At 41.3% G+C, this 26831-nt stretch overlaps 4 protein-coding genes across 5 annotated transcripts; 1 reads left to right on the forward strand and 3 right to left on the reverse strand.

Annotated features, from left to right (window-relative positions):
• The first annotated feature begins 473 nt into the window (after positions 1-473).
• LOC4351611 (uncharacterized) lies at positions 474-2349 on the forward strand. Its single transcript, XM_015764582.3, has 3 exons — positions 474-621; positions 741-1946; positions 2034-2349. The coding sequence occupies exons 1-3, from the start codon at positions 592-594 to the stop codon at positions 2061-2063; spliced, it is 1266 nt and encodes a 421-aa protein (XP_015620068.1). The 5' UTR covers positions 474-591; the 3' UTR covers positions 2064-2349.
• Positions 2350-4018: 1669 nt separating this feature from the next.
• LOC4351612 (V-type proton ATPase 16 kDa proteolipid subunit) lies at positions 4019-6670 on the reverse strand. The gene is made up of 3 exons (XM_015764584.2): positions 6399-6670; positions 5975-6260; positions 4019-4451 (listed from the first exon to the last, which is right to left on the reverse strand). The coding sequence occupies exons 1-3, from the start codon at positions 6475-6477 to the stop codon at positions 4319-4321; spliced, it is 498 nt and encodes a 165-aa protein (XP_015620070.1). The 5' UTR covers positions 6478-6670; the 3' UTR covers positions 4019-4318.
• Positions 6671-7620: 950 nt separating this feature from the next.
• Positions 7621-14191, reverse strand: LOC4351613 (fatty acid amide hydrolase). Its single transcript, XM_015764764.3, has 18 exons — positions 13626-14191; positions 13387-13496; positions 12999-13059; positions 12687-12877; positions 12320-12449; positions 11259-11336; positions 10421-10681; positions 10177-10324; positions 9726-9768; positions 9567-9638; positions 9397-9477; positions 9138-9241; positions 8958-9050; positions 8772-8840; positions 8458-8522; positions 8302-8363; positions 8117-8212; positions 7621-7993 (listed from the first exon to the last, which is right to left on the reverse strand). Exons 1-18 carry the CDS (start codon positions 13708-13710, stop codon positions 7931-7933), a joined length of 1812 nt encoding a protein of 603 aa, XP_015620250.1. The 5' UTR covers positions 13711-14191; the 3' UTR covers positions 7621-7930.
• A 5190-nt stretch (positions 14192-19381) lies between these two features.
• Positions 19382-26234, reverse strand: LOC4351614 (filament-like plant protein 3). Of its 2 annotated transcripts, none has more exons than XM_015764762.3 (5): positions 26130-26234; positions 24607-24823; positions 23120-23447; positions 20201-22581; positions 19382-20084 (listed from the first exon to the last, which is right to left on the reverse strand). In XM_015764762.3, exons 2-5 carry the CDS (start codon positions 24721-24723, stop codon positions 19740-19742), a joined length of 3171 nt encoding a protein of 1056 aa, XP_015620248.1. In that variant the 5' UTR covers positions 24724-24823; positions 26130-26234; the 3' UTR covers positions 19382-19739. The 2 variants fall into 2 exon arrangements, with proteins under 2 accessions (XP_015620248.1, XP_015620247.1); XM_015764761.3 differs by lacking the exon at positions 26130-26234 and adding an exon at positions 25586-25956.
• Positions 26235-26831: the final 597 nt, after the last annotated feature.

Below are 26831 nucleotides of genomic sequence, written 5' to 3' on the forward strand. Positions count from 1 at the left end.
AAAACTTGGATTAACTTGGTCGGATAATCCACATCCGACAAAATGAATACCGTGACCGAATCTTCATTCGTCCGTTACAATCCGTCGGACCTTTAAAAAGCCGTTACCAGATCCTCACTCGGTCACTCTTATCCGAATCCGAGACGGACTGAATCATAAACTATCCATTCCATCTCCATACGTATTGACACGTAAACTTCCTCGATAGACATTCCACACATGTTGTTCATGTTAACCAAGGAACCCAAGTTCGCATTCACATATGAACAAATGCAGTTGAGGCAAAGAGATTTGGACAATTATACTTTATGACACAAAATTGAATCCACCTCATTTCTACCAACCTTAAATACAAGAGACAAATACAACAGAAACAGAAAGGAAAAAAAGAAAAAAAAAGCTTCTTTTCCCCATTTTAACGTCACTAGAGACGCCCCAAATAAGAAGACCCACATCCTGCGTCGGCATCTCTCACGGAAGAAGGAAAAAAAAAAAAAAGCTCCCCTCTTTCCCTCTCCTGCTGACGCGCCCCGTCGCCGCCGCTCGCTTGCCGCGCGCGGCCAAAGCAAGCAAGCTCGCCGCCGGCCATCCATGGCGGCGGTGGAGGGCGGAATAGGAGAGGTACAAGTATCCGTCAATCTCTTGGCTTCTTGTTTTTCTTTTCTTTTTCTTTTATGGGTTTGATTTTTGTTGCAAAACGAGAGGGAGTTGTCTAAAGATAGCATTTCGTTGCCGAGCAGCCGCCCGGATTAGCCAGGGAAAGGCGCCTACGGCTCCGGCGATCTGTGGCGGCGACCGGCGACATGGACGGCGACGGCGACGTTGGCGGCGGCGGCGGCGGTGGTGGTGGTGGTGGTGTTAGGTACGTCCTCGCGCTCCCGGCCATGGCGTCGCTGGCCGTCCTCATCGCCCACCTCGACGCCGCCGTGCCCGTGCCCCGTAGGCCTCGCAGCTACCTCCCCCGCGCCGTGCCCATGGCGTGGTGGGCCTTCCGGCTCCCCGTCTTCCGCCCCCCGCCTCCGCCTCCGCCACCGCCGGCCAAGAATCCGGTCAAGGAGGAGGAGGGGGTGGCGCGCGTGGTGGTGGTGGTGGCGCCGCCGCCGCCCGTCGATCCCGGCGAGGAGGAGGCGGGCAAGAGGGCGGCGAAGAGGGCGAGGAGGTGCCTGAACTGCGACGCGGTGGAGACGCCACAGTGGAGGTCGGGCCCGATGGGGAGGAGCACGCTCTGCAACGCCTGCGGCGTCCGCCTCAGGGCGGTCGGCTCGCTGCCTGAACACCGCGCGCCGGCGGCGAGGACGACGACGGCCGCCCCCGCGTCGCCGCCCGATAGCCCGATCTGGACGCCCGGCCACAAGCCGCCCTCGTCGTCGCCCGACATCTACCTCGTCAGGAGGACACCGAAGCTGCCGGTGACGCGGCCTCCCCGTACCAAGCAAGCTCCGCCCACAGCGCCCGCGCCCGCGCCTCCGCCGCCGCCGCCGCAGCCGGCGTCGCCGAAGACGAAGACGAAGGCGAAGGCGAAGAAGCCGAAGAGGAAGAGAAGCTGCGTGCACTGCGGCTCGACGGAGACGCCGCAGTGGCGGGAGGGGCCGACGGGGCGCGGCACGCTGTGCAACGCGTGCGGCGTGCGGTACAGGCAAGGGAGGCTGCTGCCGGAGTACCGCCCCAAGGGGAGCCCCACCTTCTCGCCGTCCGTGCACGCCGCCAACCACCGCCAGGTGCTCGAGCTCCGCCGCCAGCAGCGGCAGAGCACCAACCCCTCCACTCCACCGCCGCCGCCGGTGTCCGCCGCCGAGCCAATCCCCGACGAGCAAAAAGAAGAGGTGGTAAGCGTGCCAGTCGCCGCCGCCGCGCCCGCCACCGACGGCGGCGCGGCGAGCTCGCTGGACGCGCTGCTGCTCGACGGGCCGTCGGCGCCGCTCATCGTGGACGGCGACGATTTCTTGGTTAGTTAGGTAGCCAGAAAAAAAAAAGAGGAATAATTTCAGCTGAGAATGAGATGAGGAATACCAATTTTTCGTTTGATTTTTCAGGAAAAACAGTTTTACCACCTGACATTGTGAATACTCGTCGATCCTGGGGAAAATCTTTGCGTGAAATTTAGCTAGTTTTGCTGCCCAGATGAACTAGTTCTGGTGCTTGGTAGCTGATGAAGTTGAAACCGGTTTTAATGGATCAAGGGGGATGGATGTTCAATGCCAAAGTATGCTGCACTTGGTCCCATTTTTAGTTAAACTCAACTTGTCATGATAGTTCATTGGTTCTAAACCACATTTAGGAGATATTATCCTCTTTGTTATAGATTTATTGGTCAGTATTTCCAATGAAAACTAGATAGCTTCTTACCTCTGTTAGTTTTAAGTGATTTTTTCCCGTCGCGCTCTGCGGTTTCTCGTATCCTGTGGACCTCCAGCATGGTGAGCGAAGTTGTCCCCATGTTTTATTTCGTTGAGCATGAAATTTAATACACCTTTTTATATGGTATGTGATCGTCGTTATGTTTTGCCGCCATAATACTGGTGGAATTAAAGCATATAAAAGTAAGTGGCATCATCTTGTTTTGCTCACTACAATGGAATTAAAGTGGGTAAAAGCGGAAGGTGAAAGTAGGTCGAGGTAAGGTTGCAAGGAGCAACTTTGCTCACTACAATGGAGACCCATGGGGCGCGAAAAAATGCTGAAAACCAGAAAGAGGAAGGTATTTGAATTTTCCCAATTTACGTACATTTAAGTCGGCGTACGACAAAACTACAGATTTAGAAATGATTTATAAAAAGCTATATATTTCAAAAGTTTTTGTCAAGACAACAATGTTAGGACAAAACATCCACGCGTGCTTTTGTGATAAACACTTAGTTCTGTGATACTATACCTTAATATATTATACCGTTCTTTTGATATGATGGTATTGTAAAATTTCGCCAATCATGGATTACTTTTTTTTTCATCTAGACATCGACGTGTGATGTCTTATAACTTGAAAGTTGAACTTTTGTAATAAATTTTTGTTGGGAACTCTTGAGCTAAAGGCTGGGATCTAATTCCATTATTCAAAGTAGCTTAAATATATCATTTTGGGATATTTTACACCATTATGATTTAGATCTGTATTTTGGTTTGTTCAAGTATGCTTGATGTAACATATCATAGTACTACAAAATTGAATAGGTGCCTTTTCATATTTATGGTATTAGGATATACCACTCTCGTACTAGATTAACTTATTTTGAAACAGATGAAGATGGAGTATATATATTTGTGTCCTTCTGAGCACTATTTAGGTAAGTTGAATGCCTCAATGTCATAAAATTCAAATCCCAAGGATGAATATGAGCATATACTATGTTTAGATTCACTACTATGTCTAAATTTCTCCCTGGATCTGATTTTTCATGGGAGGGAGGAAATACATGTCAATTGCCCTGGTTGCTCTTTTTATCCGAAATCAGGATTTGCGACGCAAGGCATTCAAGAGACAAATCGGGACTGTGCAAGTGCGTGGACTTTACATTCTTCAGATAGGGCAAGATGATTGCAGCTAGATTCTCCAAACTGAGGCGGCCTATCCAATTTGTGGATTGTCCCAAACTGAGGCGGCCTACCCAATTTGTAGAGATTGCCCAATCGCACAAAAGCAATCTGCCAGGCTTGTCAGATGAGGAAACTGCTGTACTAGGAACCTTTTGGAACTTGCAGTAGGAACTACTCGTAAAAGTAGAAAGATATTATTGGTTGAGACGAGAGAGCGATGGAGAAGTTTTATATTCTCTCATCTCAAAAAAAAAAAGTGGCTGTATTCTGAAACAAAATTTATCGTAAGAAATTGCTGTATTTTAAGACAATTGAAATAAATATCCTTCCAGTGACACGCTGAATTTCTACAAGTTGTATGTCAACAACATGGTGATAGAAGGAATGTACGAAAACTGTACCAGACTGAAAACAACCATGTGCGAATTTACCTTGCAGAAATCAGGAATCACAACTCAATGACGAATAAAAAGAATAGAGGATTGAGTGAACAAAAGAGTCTCATGCTCCCATTGCATTACGAATTATTTGCTTATTCACCAGATTACATCACTGTCTAGCCAGACCCAAAAAAACTGTGCATAAATAAGATTCAGACCGCCGCCAGCACCACCATAGCGAAAAAGAATGGCACCACAAGGGCAAACATCCCTTGGATACAGATGTTTTTTTGTTCATGACCCAACAGAAGAACAGAAACTAAGACAGAATAAACCCCTAGAGCTCAGCTTGTAGTTTCAGGAATATGAAACAAGAACCCACTAAGGGTTTGCGTGTTGAAACATGCCTAATCCGCACGAGATTGGCCAGCGCGGGATGACAGGATGATGCCGACGATGAGCCCATAGAGAGCAAGCGCTTCGGCAAAAATGAGGATGAGGATCATACCCACGAACAGCTTTGGTTGCTGGGCGTTCGCCCTGAAGACAAAGAATATGATTAGAAGTCAAATATTATAAGTAGTAAAATCATCATTGCTATTGCATACATGCCAACAACTTCACATATCAAGCCACAAACTACTACAAAAGTAAAACATGTTTATTCTAGATAAGACTTTGAGGCTAACGCAGTTCTTAATATCCTCAGTACAAAATATCAAGCCACAAACAAGTTGAAGAAAACTTTTGTGTTGACTTTTAGAAAAATTTAAAGCCTCAAATAACTCCACTTATAGTTACACGCTACTCTAAAGAAGGGGTTTCTTTGACAAGAATATCTAAACAATTTTAGGTGAGAATGTTCTCACGTGCTGATGTGCGGAACCTCTCTTCAGGTAATCAATCGTAAACATACAAATAATAAATTCAAGCCTTGTCCAGTGTTCAAAACTTTGAATATGTTTAGAAGAATAGAGTTAACAAATTACAAAGCAACAAAAATGTACAGAAAAGATGCCATATGAACTATAGAATTTATTACAAACAGGTATGAAACAAAAGTTGAAATAGTGGTATAAATCAGCACATCATAATTCACAATTCCACTGAACACTGTATTAGTCATAATTCACAATTCCACTGAACACTGTATTAGTCATAATTCACGATTGCACAATTTCACTGAACACTGTATTAGTCAGTCACACAGAGAAAATAAAAGGATAACATATTGTGCTACTGGACCCCTAACCTCAAAAGAAGAATCTAGGGAATAAGTGAGCCTCTTTTAGTCAGATTTGTATGAATTAGGAAAGGTTTCTAAAATACCAAATCTAATATTCATGATGTATATTTAAATAGCTGTATGAATACTATGGAACATTTCATATCTTTTGGTCCATGGTGGATAAATACATAGAATGATCCTATTATAAGCATCAGAAACTTTGGGTCGATAAAGAATGATCCATGGTGTCAATGTCATCAGCCCTGTGAAGATGTTAACACCGAAGGGATTTAATCCACAGTTTGACAGCATGGTCCTAAAACAGCTATAGCACAGTAAAGCCTGTGCAATTTAATAGATTGAAGCCATGATTAAACACACATTCAAGCTTAGCATTTGACAGTGATAGCAGAAAGTCTGCTAGTTAACACACACTTTTTAACACACAAAAGTGTGAATTTGATATATCAATGTAATAGGCAAAGCATAAGACAGAAGCTCCCAGAAATGCATAGTTTGTCATATACAACGTGTTCCCTAAAATAAAATGCATAGTTTGTCATATACGACGTGTTCGCTAAAATGATAAAATCTAAAACATATACAATTAGGTACTTGACGGCCTAAAAGATTGTTTTCGCATATTCACATAAACAAGTATACACTTGCAAATGTAATACTTCACTAATAGTTTGGTGCACTTTTCATCTCCTGATCTAATCACATGCAGATAGATTGACAATAGGCAAATTAACTATACTAACAACTAGCAAAACAAAGTTAATGATAATCACAAATAATAAATCAGCGTGTATGATAGCAAAGTGCCTTATACCTGACTCCGGCGTCACCAACGATGCCAATGGCCATTCCGGCAGCGAGACCGGCGAGACCACAGGCGAGGCCAGATGAGAGGTGCGCGTAGCCGTCGAAGAGGTAGTAGGGCTTGGCCTTGGGGTTGATCCCCGTGCTGATGATGACTGCGATGATGAGGCCGTAGATACCCAGCACACCAGCCATGACCACGGGCACGATGGACTTCATCACGAGCTCCGGGCGCATCACCCCCATCGACGCCACCCCGACGCCGCTCTTCGCCGTCCCGTACGCCGCCCCCATGCCTGCAAAAACCACACCCATAAGCGAGATCTCGATCTCGTCAGAAACCGCATCGCGGATCCGATCGCTTCACAGATCGGATCGGGATCGGGATCAAAGCGCGTGGATCACGGCGGATCGAGGAGGGAGGGAGAGAGTACATGAGAAGACGAGGGCGGAGGCGGCGCCGAGGAAGCCGAAGAAGGGGGCGGTCTCATCGCCGCTGAACACCGACGACATCTTCGCCTCTCCTCCTGCTCTACCGCCGCTGCTGCTGCTGCGATCCTTCACCCGCCGACGAGGTCGAGCTCTCTCTCTCTCTCCTTCTCCGGTGGCCGCGAGCAGCAGGAATGGATCGATCGGTGGTGGGATTGGGGCTCTCGCGATCCGATCTGAGGAGAGGAGAGGAGAGGAGTGCTTCGATTTGGGGATTGAGGAGGAGGAAGACGGAGGTGGGAGAAGAGGAAAAACGAGAGGCGCACGCGGCGGCGTGGCTGGGTTTGGACGGTTTTGCCCTCGTGAGGCAGGTAGAGGCAAGGCTGGTGGTTTGTCTTGGGTTAGTAAGGGCATCACTGTCTTTTTTCTTTTTCTTTTTTTTTTGCCCCATGTCACAAAGAGATAAAAAGTTCTTTTTGGCTAGCTACTACTAGTTCGAGATAATAAAATCCTTTGTTAGGCCATCTTCCATTTTCAATGTGCATGAGTTTAAAATAGTAAGACCTCACTTATGCTATGTACAACAGTAATTAAAAACGTGTTTTTTTATTTTTAACAAAAATAAGTTGCTCGTTATTCTTTCAACGATCCAACTTTACCGATTTTACGTTGGTGCAAGAAAATTTTTATAATGGTACATATGAGATAGAATGTTAACCTCAATTGTTGGACTAATTTTGAATTTTAACTGTTTTGTAGGGTATCTATAGTTCATTTCCCATATTTGACGTGCAAATTGTTGCATTTTTTTTTAAAAAATGCATACTTAGTGCATATGTCAAAAGTTGTTGTCTTTTGGCCTTGTGTTATTTATAAATCTAAATCTAAATGAAGTTCTACTAGGTTCAGTTATAAGTTTATAATAATGTTGCTTTCAAGTTGCACCAACATATTATTACCTTCCTTCTCAATTTAAGATAGCAATTGGTTTCAGATGTTATAAGATGGACCATATATCTGTAGACAATTTTGCCCCTCTGAAAGAGACGTATTTGCTGGTGCCTGGGCATCAGGGGCAGTATCGTCAACTCACAAAATGATTTATTGGGGTTACTCGTCGCCACGTCCGTGGTTTGCCCCCTGCGCCCACGTGTATGCGCGGCCACCGCGCTGACAATCCGATTGGGTCCATGGGACCCACATGGCAGAGGCCCCACATGCAGCTGATGCAGCAGAAATGCTACTAAAATTTCACACATATATATTTTTGCCCTTTTTTTTGGCACCATCATACAGAAACTATTTGTCATATAATGCATACATTTTCACTTAATTTTTGTTCCGCTAATCAAACAGTTTCTGCAATTGATCTAATTTTGCTCTCGTCCTTCTGGTCATGTAGCTACATTGTTCTCCCTGACACAAATGGAAGAACAGCTTCCGTGCTAACTTAAAATGGATTCTCTTCAATGTTGGAGACTTGATCGAAGCAATGATCTGAATTTTCTGAATTCTGACATACATACAGCCTACGGATTTAATCTTTCTTGAGGAGATCGTAGAACACTTCAGGCTTCTTGTAGTGCTTCTTGCACGCCTCCTGCAAAAATACCAAATTCCAGAGTAATGATAAACACAACTCACATTTTTCAGGTGTCTGTTCAAAACAAATGCAAATACTAATTTCAGCTTGAAAGGAAAAAGGCTGTTAATTTTCACTTGCCTGCATTGCAAATGCTATGTGGAGCAGAGTCGCCTCGGACCACGGCCTGCCGATGAACTGGAGGCCGATGGGCAGCCCGGCTTTGTCATACCCAACCTGACAGATTGATCACAACGTTGTAGATTCAGATATGTAGGTTTGTTCATGCTGATAGAAGCTGTAAAACAAGTTCAGTTATTTGCTACCATGACGGTGATGGCCGGCAAACCAAGGAAGTTTCCTGCAATTGAGTACCGGACCAACGCGGCTTTGATCCAAAATGCATGGGGAACACGGTTAGGATAAATTGTACTAGGTGTGAAATTATTGAGTATTTTTCTCCTGAAAGTTTGGTTCATTACCTCCATTTATGTAGTCCAGTTCTCCGCTTTTTAGCGCGTCGTCTTGCAGCTTGTAGGCAGTCACACTGCAGAAAGATTTAAATAAGGTAGGATGAACACACTCTAGTGAAAACAAAAAAGTACACAGAGTTTTGAATCATGCATATTATGGCATAATGCTTTTCTGAATTCAGAAACGGTCACTGTAGCTTATCATGACAATGTCGCGAGTGCCAAAATTGCTTTCCAGATTTGATGAGTGAGAAATGTTTCATGCCAAGTGATTCATGTGAGGTTATCTGAACAGAATGGGTAGAGGAGAAAGATGAAAATACCCGGTCATTGGTGAGACGATCACGTCTGCCGTCTTGAATATCTCCTTGTGGAAGTACATCTGACGATTCCTGCAAACATGGATAGGCTAGCAGTTCAGTACTAATATAAACACTGGATCACTAAATTGTCATGTTTACAAGGTATTCTGTTCTGATGATAGCTTCATCTGACAAATGTGAACTCACCGGAGCCGTTGCGAATTCAGGTAGGCTCTACTGCTGAAGGAACCATACACGCCAAGTGCGACCCTTACATCCCAACCGATTTCAGATCTCTTCCTGACATAATTCACACAAGTTATGGTCAGATCATCCACAGGTTTATTGCATCAAAGCCATACAAATAACATTATTCTGATAACTCACAGCTTGTCAAGATATTTAGCAAGTGATGCAGTGCATTCTGAACCAATTGTCACATAGTGCGCAAGGCGCATCTCTTCGATCTCCGGTATGGTTACATCCAGAGTCTTGCAGCGAGAAAAAAAGAATCACAAGAACAAATTAATGAGTTCTTCTTCTGCCAAACCAATTGAGCTATCATAGAATTCTTGACAAAATTGCTAGTACTAAATTTCTAAATGCCAATTCAATTAGTACTTTTGGCCACAGTAATCTTCCTTACCTCCCAACCATAGTGCGCATGCAGCATCTGAAGAGATTTGTCGCAGCAGCTTCTGATGTCCTCTGAACTGTCATTGAACCACTGTTTCCATCGCACAATTACCACAATGTTCAGAGTTAATTCGTACCAAATTTATTTGCCCACTTCACTCGTGCAATAATCTCACTGACCTTTGCATATTTTGCAAGCTTGATGTTCTTGATGGAGAGTGAAGACTTCAGCAAGGGCAGATTCAACTCAGGCTGTAGAATCAAAGGAACCAACTAAGTCAGCAATTCTGTATAGATTAATCAGTACTCACCAAAACTGTAATTAGCAAGGTCAATTACCCGCAAGTAGGATGGCTGAGACTGATCAACAATTGCTGAGTATCTGGAATCAAAGAACCAAAAACACCACAACATTTCAACTCAACTCCTTTGAGAGCACGCAATGTAGTACAATGTACATCAATCAGCACATGTACAACTAGTTAATCGCAATAATTAAAGATGGATTTGTGAAAAAAAATACTACATCATGTTTTTTTTTAAATATATGACGCCGTTGACTTTTTACAAACATTTGTCCATTCATTTTTATTCAAAATTTTTGTGCAAGTATAAAATAATTTAAGTCATGATTAAAAAACATTTAATGATAAATTAAGGTACAGTAAAATAATAGATAATTATATATTTTTTTTAATAAAATAAATGTTAAAACATATCGCAAAAATCGCGTCATATATTAAAAAACGGAGAGACAGTAATTAATTAAGAGGTGTAGTGTGTCACTGACGCGACGGCGGCGTCCTCGACCGTCCCAGCGAGGATCCCGGGCATCCCGACCGTCCAGTTCAGCGGCAGAACTCCGGCGTTCGACAGCCGCCCCGCCGTCGGCTTGAACCCGACCACGCCGCACAGCGCCGCCGGCATTCGCACGGACCCTGCAAAACCGCGGCGGCGGCGGCGGCGGCGGTCAGCGCATGTGCAAGTCATCGAAGAGATCGAGACCGAGCGTGGGAGTACGACGGTTTGTTTACCTCCGCCGTCGACGCCGAGGGCGACGGGGCAGAGGCCGGCGCAGACGGCGGCGGCGGAGCCGCTGGACGAGCCGCCGGAGACGCGGCCGGGGTTGTGGGGGTTCCTGGTGGAGCCGTGGTGCGGGTTGATGCCGCTGGTCCCCGCGCCGAGCTCGTGCATGTTGGTCTTGCCGGCGAGCACCGCGCCGCACGCGCGCAGCTGCGCCACCACCGCCGCGTCCGCCGCGCACGCCCGCGCCCGCCCCAGCCACCGCGTCCCGCCTGCATCACCGTCCGATCTTCATCTCACCGTCCAGTTTAATCAGAGCATATATATTACTCGCTCTCTTTGTTCATATTATAAGTTTGCTTTTATTTTTTAAAAAGTTAAACTTTTTGAAAGAATTTGTAAAAATATATAGTACGAAGTAACATTTATAGCATCAAATTAATTTTATTAAATTTAACATTAAATATATTCTAATAGTTTTCTTTAGTTCAAAAATATTGCTATATTCTTTTGTCAAAACTTAAGAAGTTTGAAACGGAAGTAGTAATTAGTACTAATTGTTTTTTAATAATGGAATGAATTTCACCCTTGCTTCAAGAAAGCTATAGCCAATTATTACAAAATCCGTTCAACAAAGAGCATGAAAAATTCAGAAAATAACTATACACAAAGTAATGACCACCGACACTAAACAAAGACAAATATTATTGAAATCTATTTATAAATCTTTACCAGTAGTTGTCAAATATCTGCATAACACTTTAGGTTTTTGCATGCAGGATGCATAAGTTTATTGTCCATGTCACGCTATTGTAGTTAATTACTGTGATTAATTAGTTAATTACTCACCTGTGGTTGGGTAGGGCAAACAGTCGATCTCGTCCTTGACAGCGACCAGTATCCCGTCCATGGCAGACAGAGGTGTCCCTGCGATTAATGTCGAAATTAACAGATCATCAGTAAATATAATTATCACAAGATTAACGCACAATTAAGCTATATGTCATGTCCTGTCTGTCTGTCTGGCACCATTCTACTGCACTGCATTGTGATGCAAATAGCTCTTCTTTTGTCACAATTTATGTAGTGGAGTATCATACTAGTTCATAACTGTCCATTTCTAATCAGATTTTGCATCTGAATGTGATCACCGACAAGCCTAAGAACTAACCTTGCTAGCCATAATAACTCTGGAAGAACACTGATTGATCTGCAAACCAATCGTATGCAAAGTTAACAGCTAACTAATCGGTGAGACGGCCAGGCAATGAATGCTTGTCTTCTTAGCCGTCTTTACAGTTGGATCAAAACATCAAATACAGCCAGCTCCAAGCCTCCCCTGTCAGGCTGTCACTGTTCCCTTAATCTCTTCCATCATAATCTCCCTGTAAATGTAAATGATCTGAACCATACCATAATGTGACATATGTGATGCTAATTACCAACATTAACATATCTCCATTGATAATGTCGTTGCCCTTTTTCTTGTTCAGAGAACAATAAATGTAACCAGCTCCAGCAGCATTAATTTCTGCAGCTCCCTTTCCTTTCTGTCTTCCTGTCTTCCTTCCATTGTGGATCAACCATTGTGATGTTTTTTTTTTCAAGATGTCAAAACAGAAGAAAAAAAACTGAAGAAATTGTTTGGAGTGTTGCTTGTGTATGTAGCTGTAGTTGTACTGCCTCCTGGTTGTTACCAAGTGGGTACAAAAAAGTTTGGTTGGCTGGCTAGAGGTCAAGACAGAAAGGTGGTGGTGAGTTGGTTTGAGAGGGACAAGTTCAGGCCATTCCTGTGTGCTGCTGCTTCTGCTGATGATAATTGCAACTTCCATGCATTGCTCTTGCTTCAGATACTGTTACTGCCAACTGTAACTTACATGTCAGTGTAAAAGAATGTTCTTTTTTTTTACCTCTCTGGTATCTCAGGGTGGATTCTTCAGCCTGCCTGATGATGTCTTCAGGGCTGTAGCTGATGAAGAAGGCCATGTTGAGGCCTGGGCCTGAGCACTCCTTCACTGCAGCCAAGAACCTCTTTGCAACCTGCAACAATGTAGCTGTTCTTGATCATTTCTTGCAATTTCTAGTATTTTATCATGTGTTGCTACAATTGCCAATTACTAACTACTAGTACTCTTCAGTAATGTATTCAGACATGATAATTCAGTTACTAGTCAAGGAAAGAGACATGTAACCATATTATTAGGCCTAATAAGTTTAGCTACTAATATTTTAAATTGAGAACATTGTAGCTATCCATGCAAAGATTGATTACAAAACCTGAACAGGAGTGACCTCCCCTGAGCTGTACGCCCTGTTGAAATCCCTGATCGTCCAGCGTTTCGGGCTCGACGGCGGCGAGCCGGCGAGGGTCGATTCGAGGCTCGCAGGGAGGCAGCTGACGGCTTCCTGGACACGCTCCGGCGGCGACAGGTCCGGCTTCGTCAGGCACACATTCTGCTCTGGAATGTCTGCAGGAGATGGATGGATCAAACAGTGTGTGTGGTTGTTTTCATCAGATTAACTGAAGAAGATTTTGTTTGTCAGAGCAGGAAATTTCTCGCAGAGTTCAGAGAAGTTCAGAGAAACAACCTTCCCAGCTGTGTGTGGAAGTGAACAGTGGAGGCTCTGGGATTTCAGCATCTTGGACAAGCTGCAGATGATGAACAGTAGTTGGTGAGATCACAAAGACAGCAGAAAGCTGTGTCAAATCAGAGAATTATTCCTGTCTGCCTGACACTGCTCAACGAAAGCTCAGAACGCAACTAACACACTAAGTACCAGTTGCTGATGTTCTGCTACTACTAGTTGAGATGATGAAAAAAAAGAGCATTTCTTTTTGGGTGAAACTCCTCAATAGTTCTCGCTGAAACCTAGTAGTAACAGTTTTGCATGCAAGATCATTGCCAGAATCAAAAGGAGTTTTTTTTTCTCTGAAAAAAAGAGCAAACTTTTGAGGAGAATTTGAGCAGTGTTGCACCTTGTTGATGAGATTATCCTTCTTGAGGATGTAAAGCACCATTGAGCCGATGATCGGCATCTCAAGAATCCACACGAAGATCTTCACCAGCAGCCCTGCTACCCGAGGAGCTGAAGAACAAGAAGAAGAAACCAAAAAAAGAAGAAAATTCAGACTCAACTTCAAGAACAGAGAATTCAGAATTTCCAAGAACCGAACTCCAGAATCAAGAACTAGCTGGATGCAAGGGAGGATCGAACCTTTGACGTTAGGGCTGATGTAGAACTCGTCGCTGTCCGGGCCGAGATTGACCTCGGCGGCCGGCTTGTACACCTTGGCGGCCATGGATGGCAACTTGGGAAGCAAAGGAGACTCTCCTCTGCACAACGACTGCTGCTAAGCTCCTCCCTTCCTGTCTGATTACTGACAAGAATTGGTGCCTTTTATACGACGACAAGACCCAAGATGAACGGCAAAAACGAGGAGAAAAGAGAAAAAAAAAAGGTAATTGATTTCTTGGTGAAGAATTAATTAATCAGAGAGCAATGGACAAAGGCATAGATTGTGACAGAGAGAGAGAGAGAAAGAGAGAGAGAGGTAGTGGCTTGGATTATGTATGATAAACATACATACATAAAGTGTTTGGTGTGTGTGTCTGTCAGTGTGCAGCAAGAGAGAGGAAGAGAGAATCACTGAACTTTTCAGGTTCCAAAAAAAAACAGGAAAGAATCAGTGAAGTTTCTTGCTGCAAATTTGGCGGGGATTTTGGAGGAGAAATGGTTGCTTCAATGCTTGGTTTGGCTTGTGCCAAAGAGAAGCTAGATCTGAATTGTGTATTACTCCTACATCAGTATTAGGTACTCATCAATGTTAGTACCATCAAATTTAATAGAGCCCAAATTGTTGGAGGCCTAGTTTAATCTTTAATTTTTTAAAACATCATTTAAGTATGAGTATATTACTAGTCTGTTCTTGTGTACAAGCTAGGACGATGTGTAATCAATCTTACCATCAAATTTGTCAAAATTATGGGTGGCTAGTTTAATCTTTATATTTACACATCAATTAAGTACGAGTATAGTACCAGTCTATTCTTTTGTACAAGTAAGTTAGGACAAGATGTAAAATGTAAATAAAGATGAGCATTGGCTTCATCCTAAGCTCTTTACACTCCAAAGATGTTATATGTTTATAATGTTTATAAACGGAGAGGTTTAAATTTTTTTAAATGAAAATAAGTCAGAATTTGACCAAGAAAATTATAGGTGAAAATAGTGTAAAATCAGCTACATGTACGCAAAATTACACCGGCTTTACTGTTATCGTTTGGTAATATTACGCTTAATTTATACGCTAAGTTTCTTGGTCAATTTCTATCGGCTTTGGTCCATCTCAAAAGATGATGCCCAATAGTTTTTCAGGTTCATGTTACTGTCAAACCGAACCTTCTATTTTGGTTCTGGAGAATAATTTTTATGTCAACTATATTCAAGATAAGCAAAAAAGAAGGCATTAAAGGAACATCTCTGTGCTACGGTTGCATTACGTCGATTCATATCGCATCAAATTAATACAACTTCTTTCAAATAAAAGGATGATTAATTGAGTCAACGTAGAGATTAGGATGAGATGTTGAGTGTGTGACCTAAATTCATTAGCCACTTGACAGGATTTATTACGTTTAGTGTCACCATCTCTTGATTTTGGAATCTGTCCATTACTAAATGTTTTTTTAATGCTAAACAAGAGAAACAGGTGAAGCTTAAAATTCCTAGGAAACCCAGATGAACAATTGTGAATATCTTGACATGAGGAAAGGCCTTTTTTTTTATCAATGGAAGTAATTATTTTATTTGAGGTGAAACACCATTAAAGAAGACCCTAGGTCATTATCCACCTTCAACATGTCCCTAAAGTAAGAAGTTTAACAACCTCTCTCCCACCAAACTCATTCACAAGTTGTAAAAGAAAAAACAATAAAAACCTATATGCTGCACCCATATTCTACATGAATCAGCAACCAATAAATGTTGCTGGTTTTCTAGACGTGTAGCATACAGAAAATATAGGCATGAAATTATGCAAAGGAGATCGATCTTCTGGAAGCTCACATAAAATTAAAAAGAAAAAAGAAAAACTGAGCAAAAGGGATGCACGGATGGAAGCTAGGAAAAGGAAGATTTGGGAAAAAAAATCAGCAACCAACTATTCCAGCAATTGATTGGGCTCACTTGCATCGCATGCTCAATTAATTCCTCTCTTTCACATCCTATCCTTCCAAAGATGGTTAACCTAAAACCATTCAATTAGTACCTCTTCTCTCAGGCATTAACTTGCCTACTATGATTAAACCCTATTGTATGCTCACCCAAAATGGAGGCTGGTTTATGCTTGTACTGCTATACTTTTTGTTGATTTGAGCTATCCTTAATTCATTATTGACCATTGATTGCAGACAGATCCAACCCTTGCTACGACAAGAGTAATTCTTGCCTTCTTGGATGCATTGATGCATGGAAGCTGCGGTGTGGTGCTCACTCATTTTGGCAATGATTTGTGATTCTCCATCTGGTTCCAAATATATGACTTCTAGATGCAGTTGAATTTAAAAAATAACATAAATAACTTTGTTTCCATTTGTTTATACTACATTGAAAATATAAATAGTACAATTTATTTAGCAAGGGAAAACAAGAAAACAATAAAAAATATATCCAAAAAAATCCTAAAACATCTCATATTTAAAAAAGAGATGAGAGGATCAGAGTACAACTTACATTTAAAATTAGAGGAAGTGTGGGGTGGCACTTCAGCACAGGCTGAATGCTACTGGAGCCAAATTTGCATCATGCTACAGACTGCTACTTATACCGGCCGGTAGAACTACGTCCTTCTCAAAATTAATGTTTGTCCATTTTTCCCATTATGTGTACTTCCAGTATTTATCAATGTAGAGAAAATTTTAATAGAAGCGTCTAATATTTCAGTCTTAAAGAAAAGGACATATTTCCACCTCATACACGTTTTCTTGAAAAGTTCAACACTTAAATCTCATGCAATAAAAGATGCAACTATTTAGGCAAATGTGGTATACTATCAATTAATAGGTACATTTATGAACATTCCCTACAATTTTTTTTGTCTTAATTAGATTCTAGTGCTTAGTGGGCATGGTGCCGACTCCTTTCGTTACTTATAAACCTTATCTATTATATTTTTAAAACAACTTGAAAGGAGGCACTATATTTGCTGCGGAGGCTAGAAATTTCCACATTAATCGGAGAAAAAGAAAAGAAGAGTCCAACTTAAAATACAATTTAAAAATAATTGAAATTCGGAATTAAAAATAAGCACTATTGAAAGGAGAGTCCTTATAAGAACCCAATACGAGATTAATTAATATTCGGTATAAAAAATAAAATAAAATCCAAAATTAGAAAAAAAAGGAAAAGAAGAGTTTGAGTAGAAATAAAATTTAAAAATAACTAAAACTTTGAATTAAAATTAAGCAATAGTGAAAGAAGAGTCCATATAGAAACCCAATACGAGATTACTAAAATTCGGAATAAAAAAATAAAAAGTCAAAATTAGAAAAAAGAAAAGAAAGGAAGAGTTCGAGTAGAAATACAATTTAAAATTAACTAAAATTCGGAATTAAATATAAGCAATATTGAAATAAGAGTACGTATAAGAACCCAATACGAGATTAACTAAAATTCGGAATAAAAAATAAAATAAAATCCAAAATTAGACAAATTAAAAAGAAAGTTCAAGTATGAATGCAATTTTGAAACAACTGAAATTAAAAATACAAAATAAAAATATTAAAAGGACACAATACGATATTAGTTAAAATTCGAAACAAAAAATAGAATAAATTCTGAAAGTAGAAAAAAATTCAACTAGGAATACAATTTATAAATAACTACAATTGGTGATAAAAAAAATAAGGACTATTGAAAGAAAACACTATATAAAACACATGTGGAGATTAATTAAGTAATATGCATATAAAGTAGTAAAGTGGTGGTGGTTGATGAGACATCTAAAAAATATTAATAAAACACTAAATAGAATCCTAATGACGATTAAAAGGAAGGACGACGGGCAGATCATGAAGCAATCGGTCAAGGTGGTAGGCGGGACTTTTAGAAAGTAAAAAAAATAAACCTGAATGATAATTATATTTGATTTTTAAAATCTCAATGACAATAAAAATGAGAGGTAGTGGGCAGGTCATACATGAGTACAATGGCAGAGCGGCCGATGGCTGGTGGGACTTTTAAAAAGTAAAAAATGAATTCCAATGATAGTTATGTTCGATTTTATAATCCCAATGACAATAAAGAGTAGGCGACGAACATGTAGTAGAGGAGTATAGTGGCAATATTTGACGGGATTTCAAAAAATTATAAAAAATGAAACCCAACGAGACAATAAACTCTAAAAACTATATTGTCCAATTTTAAAGGTTTCGGCTTCTAAAAAGTAAAAAAAAATAAACCCTAATGATAGTCATGTTTGATTTTAAAATCTCAATGACAATAAAGAAGGGAGGCAGCAGACGAGTCATAGAGGAGTACAGTGACATAGTCGCTGATGTTTTGGCGGAATTTCTAGAAAGTAAAAAAATGCACCTAAACGTTAATTATGTTTGATTTTTAAAATACCAACGACAATAAAGAGAAGAGGCAGTGGACGGCCGTAGAGGAGTATAATGGCAGCGTTTGACGGGACTTCTAGAAATTATAAAAACAAAACCCAACGGAACAATAAACTCTAAAAACTATATGATCCAATTTTTAAAGGTCTAGAAATTATAAAAACAAAACCCAACGGAACAATAAACTCTAAAAACTATATGATCCAAATTTTAAAGGTTCTAAGGAGAATGAATAGAAACAGTGGTAAATCGAGCAAGCAAATAAAGAAGAAGGATATGACAGAATTAAGAGGTATCAACTGGTGTGACTTTTAAAAACTATAAAATCAAAAACACGATGATGATAAGGTTTGATCTTTCAAAGCCTTAAGACAACGAGATAGCTATTTAATAAATTTTAAATATTAAAAAATATATAATTTTGTATGGGTGCTAGCCGCGCAATTGCGCGGGCTACCCAGCTAGTTATTATTGATATGAAAAGACAATTATGCCCTTCATTAAGACTATATATTTCTCTTAAACTTGTATCCTCCCCTAGACTTTTAACATATCCAAGCTCTAATTAATACCGTTTTCACCAGATAATTGGAGGTGTGGGATAGTGGTCTCTAAAAGAAGGAAAAGAAAACGTGGATAATAAAGAGGACTAATGAACACCACGCATAAACAAAGTATTTATGGGATAAATACTTCGGTCTAAAAATAAGGTGTTTTAGGGACAGAGATAAGAGTAGGATTATTTTGGATAGAGCTTAGATCAAAATGGGCTCTTCTCCTCAGTTCACTCGAAGCACATATAGTACTCATCAAGCTTAACATGATAACATCCATGACCACAAATATAATTGTTGGAGATACTCTTGAAATCGTTCATCGAGTGATCGTTGGCTCGCTTGCATGGCGTATGACCCTTAATTTAACCTGCTATGTACTACACGTTATAGGTCACTGAGAACTCGCACGATACAGACGTACAGTTTCAGAGTTCATCAACAAATTTGCACCACCTACCGCACAAAACGTACTTTGTACCATGCAATTTACTCCAAAATTTCAGGGCATTCATTTGGACCAGCAGAGTAGTAGCTCTCTCTTGGGTGTCAGGCTACGGCTGGCAAGGAGCCTTGTGATGGTTCACAGAATGTACAGTGCTTTGAAAACATTTAACTCGATTAGCACATAATGGTCACAAGAAATTTAACACATTTGCACTGTTTGTTCTCCTGTTTTCTTGTCGTATAGTATTCAGTATTTGACCACTGAAAAAAAACAATTCAAGTGCAGCATGAGCAGCCAAACTTCTTATAACACATGCAATTATTATCCCAGAGAAATTTGTAAGAGACTGAATTTGGACATTTCGTTCAATCAGGCAGAATAAGTATGATTGGTAATATGGAGATCACAATTCACACAGCAAGTATAAGCCGCACAACACAAATACACCACAATGTATCTGCACTTCTGCAGTCTCACACTGATACTGAGTTTACATTTTTCTTCCCATTTTTTCTGGCACCAAAACAGCCAACACTGATACAGTAAAAATCTCATCAAGAAGGCTGTGAAAAAAAAACTGAGCTTGCTGGAACGGAATTCAGCACACAGAATCTACAATCAGTTTCTGTAAATGTACACTGATCTACCTACAGATGAGAGCATCCATGAACTGTTAGTAGCATCTGGACAGTTTGTTTTCACCAGCTCTTTACTTTCTTCTTTTGCTTCTGAAACTACTAAGTGAAGACAGGCCCCCTGCAAATACTGACATTTCTGAAGGTGGCGAAGAGGGCTGGATCGACGGTAACGGCGAAAAGCAGCTGCTGTTGACCTTTGGAAGATCAAAATCATATAACTCATCTGCAAATACTGCAAAGTCAGCATCACTATTTCTAAAATCGAGCGGCATTTCTCTGATTTCTCTGGGTTCCAGTCTCTCAGGCTCCACAATCGTATTGTCGATGTCGGTCAATGATTTCAACTGACGGCCGAGAGAAGCTATGGTCTTCTGGCATTCTGCGAGCTTCCCAGCAGCATTTGCAAGTTCCTTCTCCTGTGACAAACACAACGATTTATAGTTGGATCCATTTCTTGATAAATACCAGGCGAGTGTGTTAAGCCAAGGGTAAATGGTGTGATGTAAATTACAAGACTTCAGTATATATATACCTGCTTGGCCTTCAGACCCCCATTTGAATTTGCGAGTCGCCAGAGCTTCGCGTCCCGGCTATCCCTTGACAGCCGAGCCTCCAGCTTGTGGTATTCTTGTTCGAACTCTTCTGATAACAATCTCTCCTGTAACACCTCCCCTTGGAGCAAGCTCACCTTGTTTGTCAGCTTTCCAACTTCCATCTTTGCTGCTTCAAGTTGTTGCTTCATGGCCCTTCTCTCTGACTGCATGGCTTCTTCCTTGGCTGTGAAGTCCACCGCTGAAGACACCTGTTTTTTCAGTTTTGCTTCAAAAGACTTCACCTTATCATTGAGCTTTCTGTTATCCTGATGTGCAGACTCAATCTCAGACTCCAACACCCTTTTTATTGCCTCCAGAGCTTCTAGCTGCATTTGGAGCTCTGCAGAAAATGTTTTCTCCTTTACCACCTCATGCTCAAGTGCAGTCACCATACCGCGCAGCTCCACAACTTCTGAGTTCACTGACTGGAGTTCTGACTGAAATGATTCTTTAATAGCCTCCACAGAAAAAGTTCTCTCTGCTTCGATCTTCGCCTCCAACTGTGCTGAAAGATCTTCATGCAGTGCCTTCTCCTTTTCTACCTCATTTTCTAGTGCTTTAACAATGTCACGCAGTTTTAGTACTTCGGTGTTTGATGAGCATAGCTGTGCCTCCATTGATTCCTTAACAGTCTGAACAGAACGAGCTTTCTCTTCTTCAAACTTCACCTCTAACTGTGCTGTCAGTTCTTTATGCAGCGCCTTCTCTTTTTCTATATCGTTCTCTAGTGCCTGAACTATGCTATTCAGTCTCTCTACTTCAGTGTTTGCTGCACATAGTTGTGCCTCCAATGATTCTTTAATAGCCTCGACAGCTGTTTCCATCTTCATTTCTAATTCTGCCACGAGTTCTTCCTGCCTCATCTTCTCTTTTTCTACCTCATCCTCCAGTTCTTTGACAATGACATGCAATCTCTCTACTTCAGTGTTTGCTGAATATAGCTGTTCCTCCAACGATTCTTTCGCATTACATGCAGCCACTGCTTCTGCTTGATGCTGCACAGAAAGAGACCTTTCAGCTTCAATCTTCTCTAATAATGATGTTACAGTCAGACGAAGCTCTTTGGCTTCCGCAGACAGCAGTTCTAATTGTGACTCCAATTCCTTTTTATCTGTGTTTTCTTCCAATGAAGCCACCACCTGAAGTAACTCCTCCACTCGTACAGATTTAGACTCCAGTTGAAACTCCAAAGCCTTCTTCTCTGAGTTCAATCCCTCAAAATCCCTCAAAGCATCATGCTTGGAGTCATTTGCCAAGTCCAACTCCATTTGCATTTCAACTAGCCTGTTCTTTGCTGCCACTAGTGCATTGCAGGAGATGTCAAGTTGATTTCTTGCCTCCATTAGTGCCATCTCAAGCTCCTTTTTCTCACTTTCAATCTTCTCAACCTGTGCATGCAAATCAGCCACCTGATTCCTCAACTCTTCAGTTTCAAGTTTAGAGGAGCTGTTTCTGGTCACAGCTTTATCAGAATCTGTTTCCATATCGAAGGTAGAGCTTGTGCGATCTGATTCAGGCAATGCAGCTAACCTCTCCATCTCAAGGAAATCATCCATTAGATCAATCACAACAGGATTGTTCACAAGATTTTTCTCATCAGCATTTCCATTCTTGAACTGATCAAACTCAGCTACCAGAGCAGATGCCCATGAGTCGGAATTCCGCAGTTCATTATCAACAGCAGCCATGCGTTCAGCACTGTCAGATTGGCTATCAGTAAGTGACTCCACACAAGTATTGTTTGCCAGAGGCCTAGAATCATTAATTAATGTTGCTTTGCGAGTTAGATGATGTAATCTGCGGCATTCTGCCTCAAGCCTTGCAATTTTTTTCACGTTTTCCAAATGTTGCTTGCTTGCTGTTTCCGCTGCTTGATTGCTCAAGTCTCTTTCCAATGATAGTATCTTCAGGTCCTTGGACTGTACAAGAAGCTTGGACTTGAGATCCATGTTCTCTTTCTTAATTGCCTGAAACTTCTCTTGCAGATCATGATCTATAGACATGTTGGAGGCTTCTAGTTTCGTGGTTTCCAGCTGCTTCTTCAGTTCAGTGATGCGGTTTTGGAGCTTTGAGTTCTCAGACTCCAACTCCTGGGACTTGGTAACTACATCATGGACTTTCTCCGCTTGATCTTCCTGTGCTAGGTGCAGCTGCCTGACACATTCCTTCAGAGCCTCATCTAAGCGGCTGACTTGAACCTCGAGAGAAGCATTTTTTTCAGCTAAGTGGCTGACTTGAACCTCGAGGGAACCATTCTTCTGGGCTGAAGCTTCAAGTAGCTTCTTTAGGGCAGCAACTTCAGATTCAGCTTGTTCCCAACCTAAAAAATGTATATCAATGACAAGATTAGTAATATGCAACAAAGACAAATAAAATTACCTAAATCAATTTGATCTCTTACAACAATTTTTACAAACGCAATTCAGTACTCAGAAGTAACTTTGCAGATTAATGAATGGAAGTGTGGATCAATTAAGTGCACAGTTTCTAAAGTTTACCTACAAAATAACTAACATGGAGGAATCATTTAGTTAATATGCGTAAATTATAGAAAGGATTTTGTGTAGCACAGCCACACAGGAAGTGATGCTTTCAAGTTGCTTTTCTAGAAACTATTATAGCTTTATCTTTTCTTTCTAGTCATTATCAGATCTCAAAGCAGCAGACTATCCAGCCATCGGTGTGCACCCAACAGGACGGCATCAGGCTAAAAGGCATGCTGAAGCTCCTATCTATGTTTTATTTTGTTTGCTGTAAGAACTACATGTCATTTCAGCCATTTCTGGTAATAGAAGTGGGGAAGGCCTACCTCCCTTTCTCCAAAAAAAAAAAAGATGTTATAGAAAGGATATATTTACCCAAAACAGCCTCTTCTGTGACTTTAGCGTGCTGCCTCACCAATTCCTCTTTAGCATTAATTGTCAAAAATGCAGCAGCAAGTTTATCATTCAAACTCTTCAAGTTCTCCTTTACATCTTCATCTCTGACATTTGAAGATGACTGTGGCTCTGATGATTGACCATGCCGTGGAGAAGAATCATTTAGTTTAAATCCCAATGCTAACTTCTCATTCGAGGGTTTTGTGACTCCAATCTCTTGGGTCCCATCATCCCTAACCCTTGAAGGCATTCCAGGTGATTGGCCAAGATGTGGTGAAGCATTGTTTGAGACAGGCCTCAGAACCTCCTGGTTTAACATGAGCAAACAAAATTCGAACACTCAGGATAAATCATTTATTATCATTCAGAAAAAGAAATAAAACAGCATCCAGATTTAGCAAAAGATGCCATATATGTATAAATTATATTACAAGTATTAACTATTTATGTCCATATTTAGTGCTATTAGGCAGCTCATTTACCTTCATACAAGAAAACACAAACAGGTTGACAAAAAGGTACATCAATATAGACTGTTGCAGAACTTAATAGTTAGAACCTTGAAAAATATGCATAGATTTCAAGAGCATCTTACAGGAGATTGGGCGAATTGAATTTAATTGTCTTTAGTTGGCAGATACTATTCAGAATAAATTTTAAGGAATGAATTTTCTCATAATTAGAAGAACTCTCTTGGAGTTAACTGAACAGGGTACTTAACTCCCTTAAATACTACCAGCATCATTTTGTCTGTTCAAAGCTTTTTCTTTGCTTGCACGGAAAAGGGCATTACAAATATTATGAAACATCGGCACATCGCTACAACATTTTCATTAATAGAAGTCGAGATTCAGCTTCATACTCAACCTCAACATGACAGATTTTATACGGTTTGAGCTACTGTTATGAGCACGATAGTCTGTACTCGGTAGGTACTAGGTAGCAACATGCTGCTCAATCTCTAGTACCATAATACATCAAGTCAATATCAATGCATTCATCAGACATTATCATCTGAACCACTATGCTCCATTAGAATCAGGCCAAACTATAAGTTTGTCTGCGATATATATCTGCCCAAGGAAGTGAAAATGACATCTTGCCTGTACAATCCTAAAGTGACATTTCTGTAACACTTATAATGTAAAGTTTCAGACTTCTTTTCTAAGACAAACTTCGCTATCTCTGAAAACAATAGGTCGATAGTACAGTTATCACATTGTTGGAGTCCTGGATTCAAATTCCATTCTCATTCAGATAAAAAAAGCAAGTAATTTATCCTGCCTCTCATTTTCTTAAAAGCTAAAAAGGAGATTTGTTTATAACAGCTAGAAAGAGAATGGCTACGACTAAAGAATGTAACAACCGCGACGTAGGTCCGAAAAGAACATAGCAACTAAACTGTCCTATTGAGGTAGAAAGAACTCTAGTTATACAAAACAAAGTCATCAGACATGGGATAGAACCTGATCATCAGAGTAGTGCTCAGAATGTGACGACACAGACACGGTGTTCTCGGCGCCTCCGGGGCTCTTGTCTGACGGCTTGCGCCTCCAGAGCCAACTCGTTCGATCCATAACCATCAACTGTTCAACAGATCAGAGCTGAAACCCCTGATTTCTTAATTACCACCGTATGCTGCTTTTCATTGATCAGCAGCTCGCCCAGTTGCAGGTTGCTGGTCTGGATCAAACAACATGCAGTAGAAAATTAGCACCGAGAATGATAACATTTGATTGTGAAAGACGCAACATCCTCAACACACTACCTACTATAAAGAAAGAAGAATGCCGTGACAATTCACAAGCACACAACCTTTTTGCATTGACTAGTAGCCCACAGCACATGCTGCAAGACTGTCACTTATTTCTTTTTTCAGCACAACTTGGCAAAAGTTAAATCAGACTAGCATTCTTACTGACACTAAATCCAATCAGAAACAAACAGTGCCGAGAAAACAAAGAGATCAAAACATTGCAAGAGAAGAACAATGCATCATTGTACCAAAAAAACAGTGGAGGTAAGATGGAATTTATCACCATTGATACCCAATCAAACCCTGTTGTTTTACTAGCATGCTTTTGCAGTAGCAGCAAATAAAACAGTAAAAAAAAAGTAAGTGTTTTTTCACAGAGAGAATGTCAGAGTGCAAAATAACAGTAGCCACCGACTACTCGCAATTCCCCAAGAGAACCCAAGAAACCAGGGTGAAAATCCCCGAAAAAGATTGCAGCTTGACGCCGAAATTCCTCTCGAAGCCCCCAAATCAAGAGGTATTCCCACTAAATCCGGCGGAAGAAAGAGTAACAAAAACAGAAAGAACAAAAAAATATTCAGAGGAAGCGAAGAAGAAATTCCATGAGGGAATCCAAGAACGAAGCGAGAGGGAGCAAAAAACAAGCAGAGGTAGAGCAGGAAGCGAGGAGGGATGGCGGGCATTAATACCTCCTCGAATTCAACGACTACACGGAGAAGACGGGAATGCCTCGCATCGCATCGCAAGAACTCCGTGAAGAACACACACACTCTCTCAATCTCAACACCACATTTCTTCTTGCTTCCCAATAACTCTCTCTCTCTCTCTCTCTCTCTCTCTCTCTCTCTCTCTCTATCTCTATCCTCTTGAGCTGAGCTGGGGGGGAGAGGGGGGGAAAAGCGCGGGGTCACAGCTCACGCGGGCAGATCGGAGCAGGAGGCGAGCTCAAAAGCGGAGGGGAAAGAAAGGCGCGGGGTCCAGGCCATGGCCGCCACCACCACCTGCAGCTTTCACCATGTGAGGCCAGTACAGCTATCTCCCTCCTCTCGCTTCTGCACTCAACTCTCCCTCTCCCCCGAGCAGAATAAATGCATCGGGGAAAGTGATAAATGCAACACAGCATCCAAAGCTCAAAAAGAAAAGAAAAGAAAGAAAGAAGAAGAAAAAAAAACAGAGAGATTTCACGACGAACACCGCCATCGACGAGGTCGAAGAAGAAGAAGAAGAGCTCACCTGCATCATCCGCCATTGGCGACCCGCATTACCTTCCTCCTTCCCGCGCGTGCAGCTCGAATCGGGGAAGAAAAGCTCGCAGCTTTCTCGGATACTACTACTACTACTTCTCTCTCTCCTACCCCCACTCTCGGAGTATAATAGTGCAGTGTTCGATGCAACCACCGGGGGATTAAGATTAGGATTAGTAGCAGTGGCGGTTGATGATGATTCTGTGTTTCGCTGCTGCTGCTGCTGCTGCCGACTTTGGCGGATTGATTGCGAGATTCCAGCGACGGGTTTTTAGCTAATTAATTAATTAATTAATTAATCAGAGGGGATTAAGAGTAGGTACAATAGCACACTATTAGCCAGCTATAAATATATTTTAATGAGATAAAAAATAAGAGAGAAGAGCAGCGGGCTACAGATATATAGCCAGCTGCAGCACGGACTCCAAGACATCGTGTGTATGATATGTGGGACCACATATATTAATAGTGTAGTAAGCAAATATTATATGAATTAACTATTACATTGCTTAGGGCAGTCCCAACCCATAACACTAGACATAGTTTCCATAAACTCCACATCATCAAGAAACTAGTACGGAGTACTAGACACTACTCTTCCAATGCAAACACCACTATTCCATACTTCAATTTAATGCTACTTATCTCACATGATGTCTTAGATGTTGTGAAGAAACCATGTCTCATGCAA

This window comes from Oryza sativa, chromosome 12 (genome assembly GCF_034140825.1).
Source record: "Oryza sativa Japonica Group chromosome 12, ASM3414082v1".
NCBI lineage: Eukaryota > Viridiplantae > Streptophyta > Magnoliopsida > Poales > Poaceae > Oryza > Oryza sativa.

Excerpts from the sequence above, each read along its gene's own strand:
- LOC4351611 (XM_015764582.3), top strand. The coding sequence starts at position 592 with ATGGCGGCGGTGGAGGGCGGAATAGGAGAG. Across the intron at positions 622-740 it reads TGGAGGGCGGAATAGGAGAG|CCGCCCGGATTAGCCAGGGA; the intron begins GTACAAGTATCC and ends GTTGCCGAGCAG. Across the intron at positions 1,947-2,033 it reads TGGACGGCGACGATTTCTTG|GAAAAACAGTTTTACCACCT; the intron begins GTTAGTTAGGTA and ends TTGATTTTTCAG.
- LOC4351612 (XM_015764584.2), bottom strand. The coding sequence starts at position 6,477 with ATGTCGTCGGTGTTCAGCGGCGATGAGACCGCCCCCTTCTTCGGCTTC. Across the intron at positions 6,261-6,398 it reads CTCCGCCCTCGTCTTCTCAT|GCATGGGGGCGGCGTACGGG; the intron begins GTACTCTCTCCC and ends TGGTTTTTGCAG. Across the intron at positions 4,452-5,974 it reads GTTGGTGACGCCGGAGTCAG|GGCGAACGCCCAGCAACCAA; the intron begins GTATAAGGCACT and ends CTTTGTCTTCAG.
- LOC4351613 (XM_015764764.3), bottom strand. The coding sequence starts at position 13,710 with ATGGCCGCCAAGGTGTACAAGCCGGCCGCCGAGGTCAATCTCGGCCCG. Across the intron at positions 12,450-12,686 it reads GGGAGGTCACTCCTGTTCAG|GTTGCAAAGAGGTTCTTGGC; the intron begins GTTTTGTAATCA and ends ACATTGTTGCAG. Across the intron at positions 11,337-12,319 it reads CACCCTGAGATACCAGAGAG|GGACACCTCTGTCTGCCATG; the intron begins GTAAAAAAAAAG and ends CATTAATCGCAG.
- LOC4351614 (XM_015764762.3), bottom strand. The coding sequence starts at position 24,723 with ATGGTTATGGATCGAACGAGTTGGCTCTGGAGGCGCAAGCCGTCAGAC. Across the intron at positions 23,448-24,606 it reads AGCACTACTCTGATGATCAG|GAGGTTCTGAGGCCTGTCTC; the intron begins GTTCTATCCCAT and ends ATGTTAAACCAG. Across the intron at positions 20,085-20,200 it reads GGGGTCTGAAGGCCAAGCAG|GAGAAGGAACTTGCAAATGC; the intron begins GTATATATATAC and ends TGTTTGTCACAG.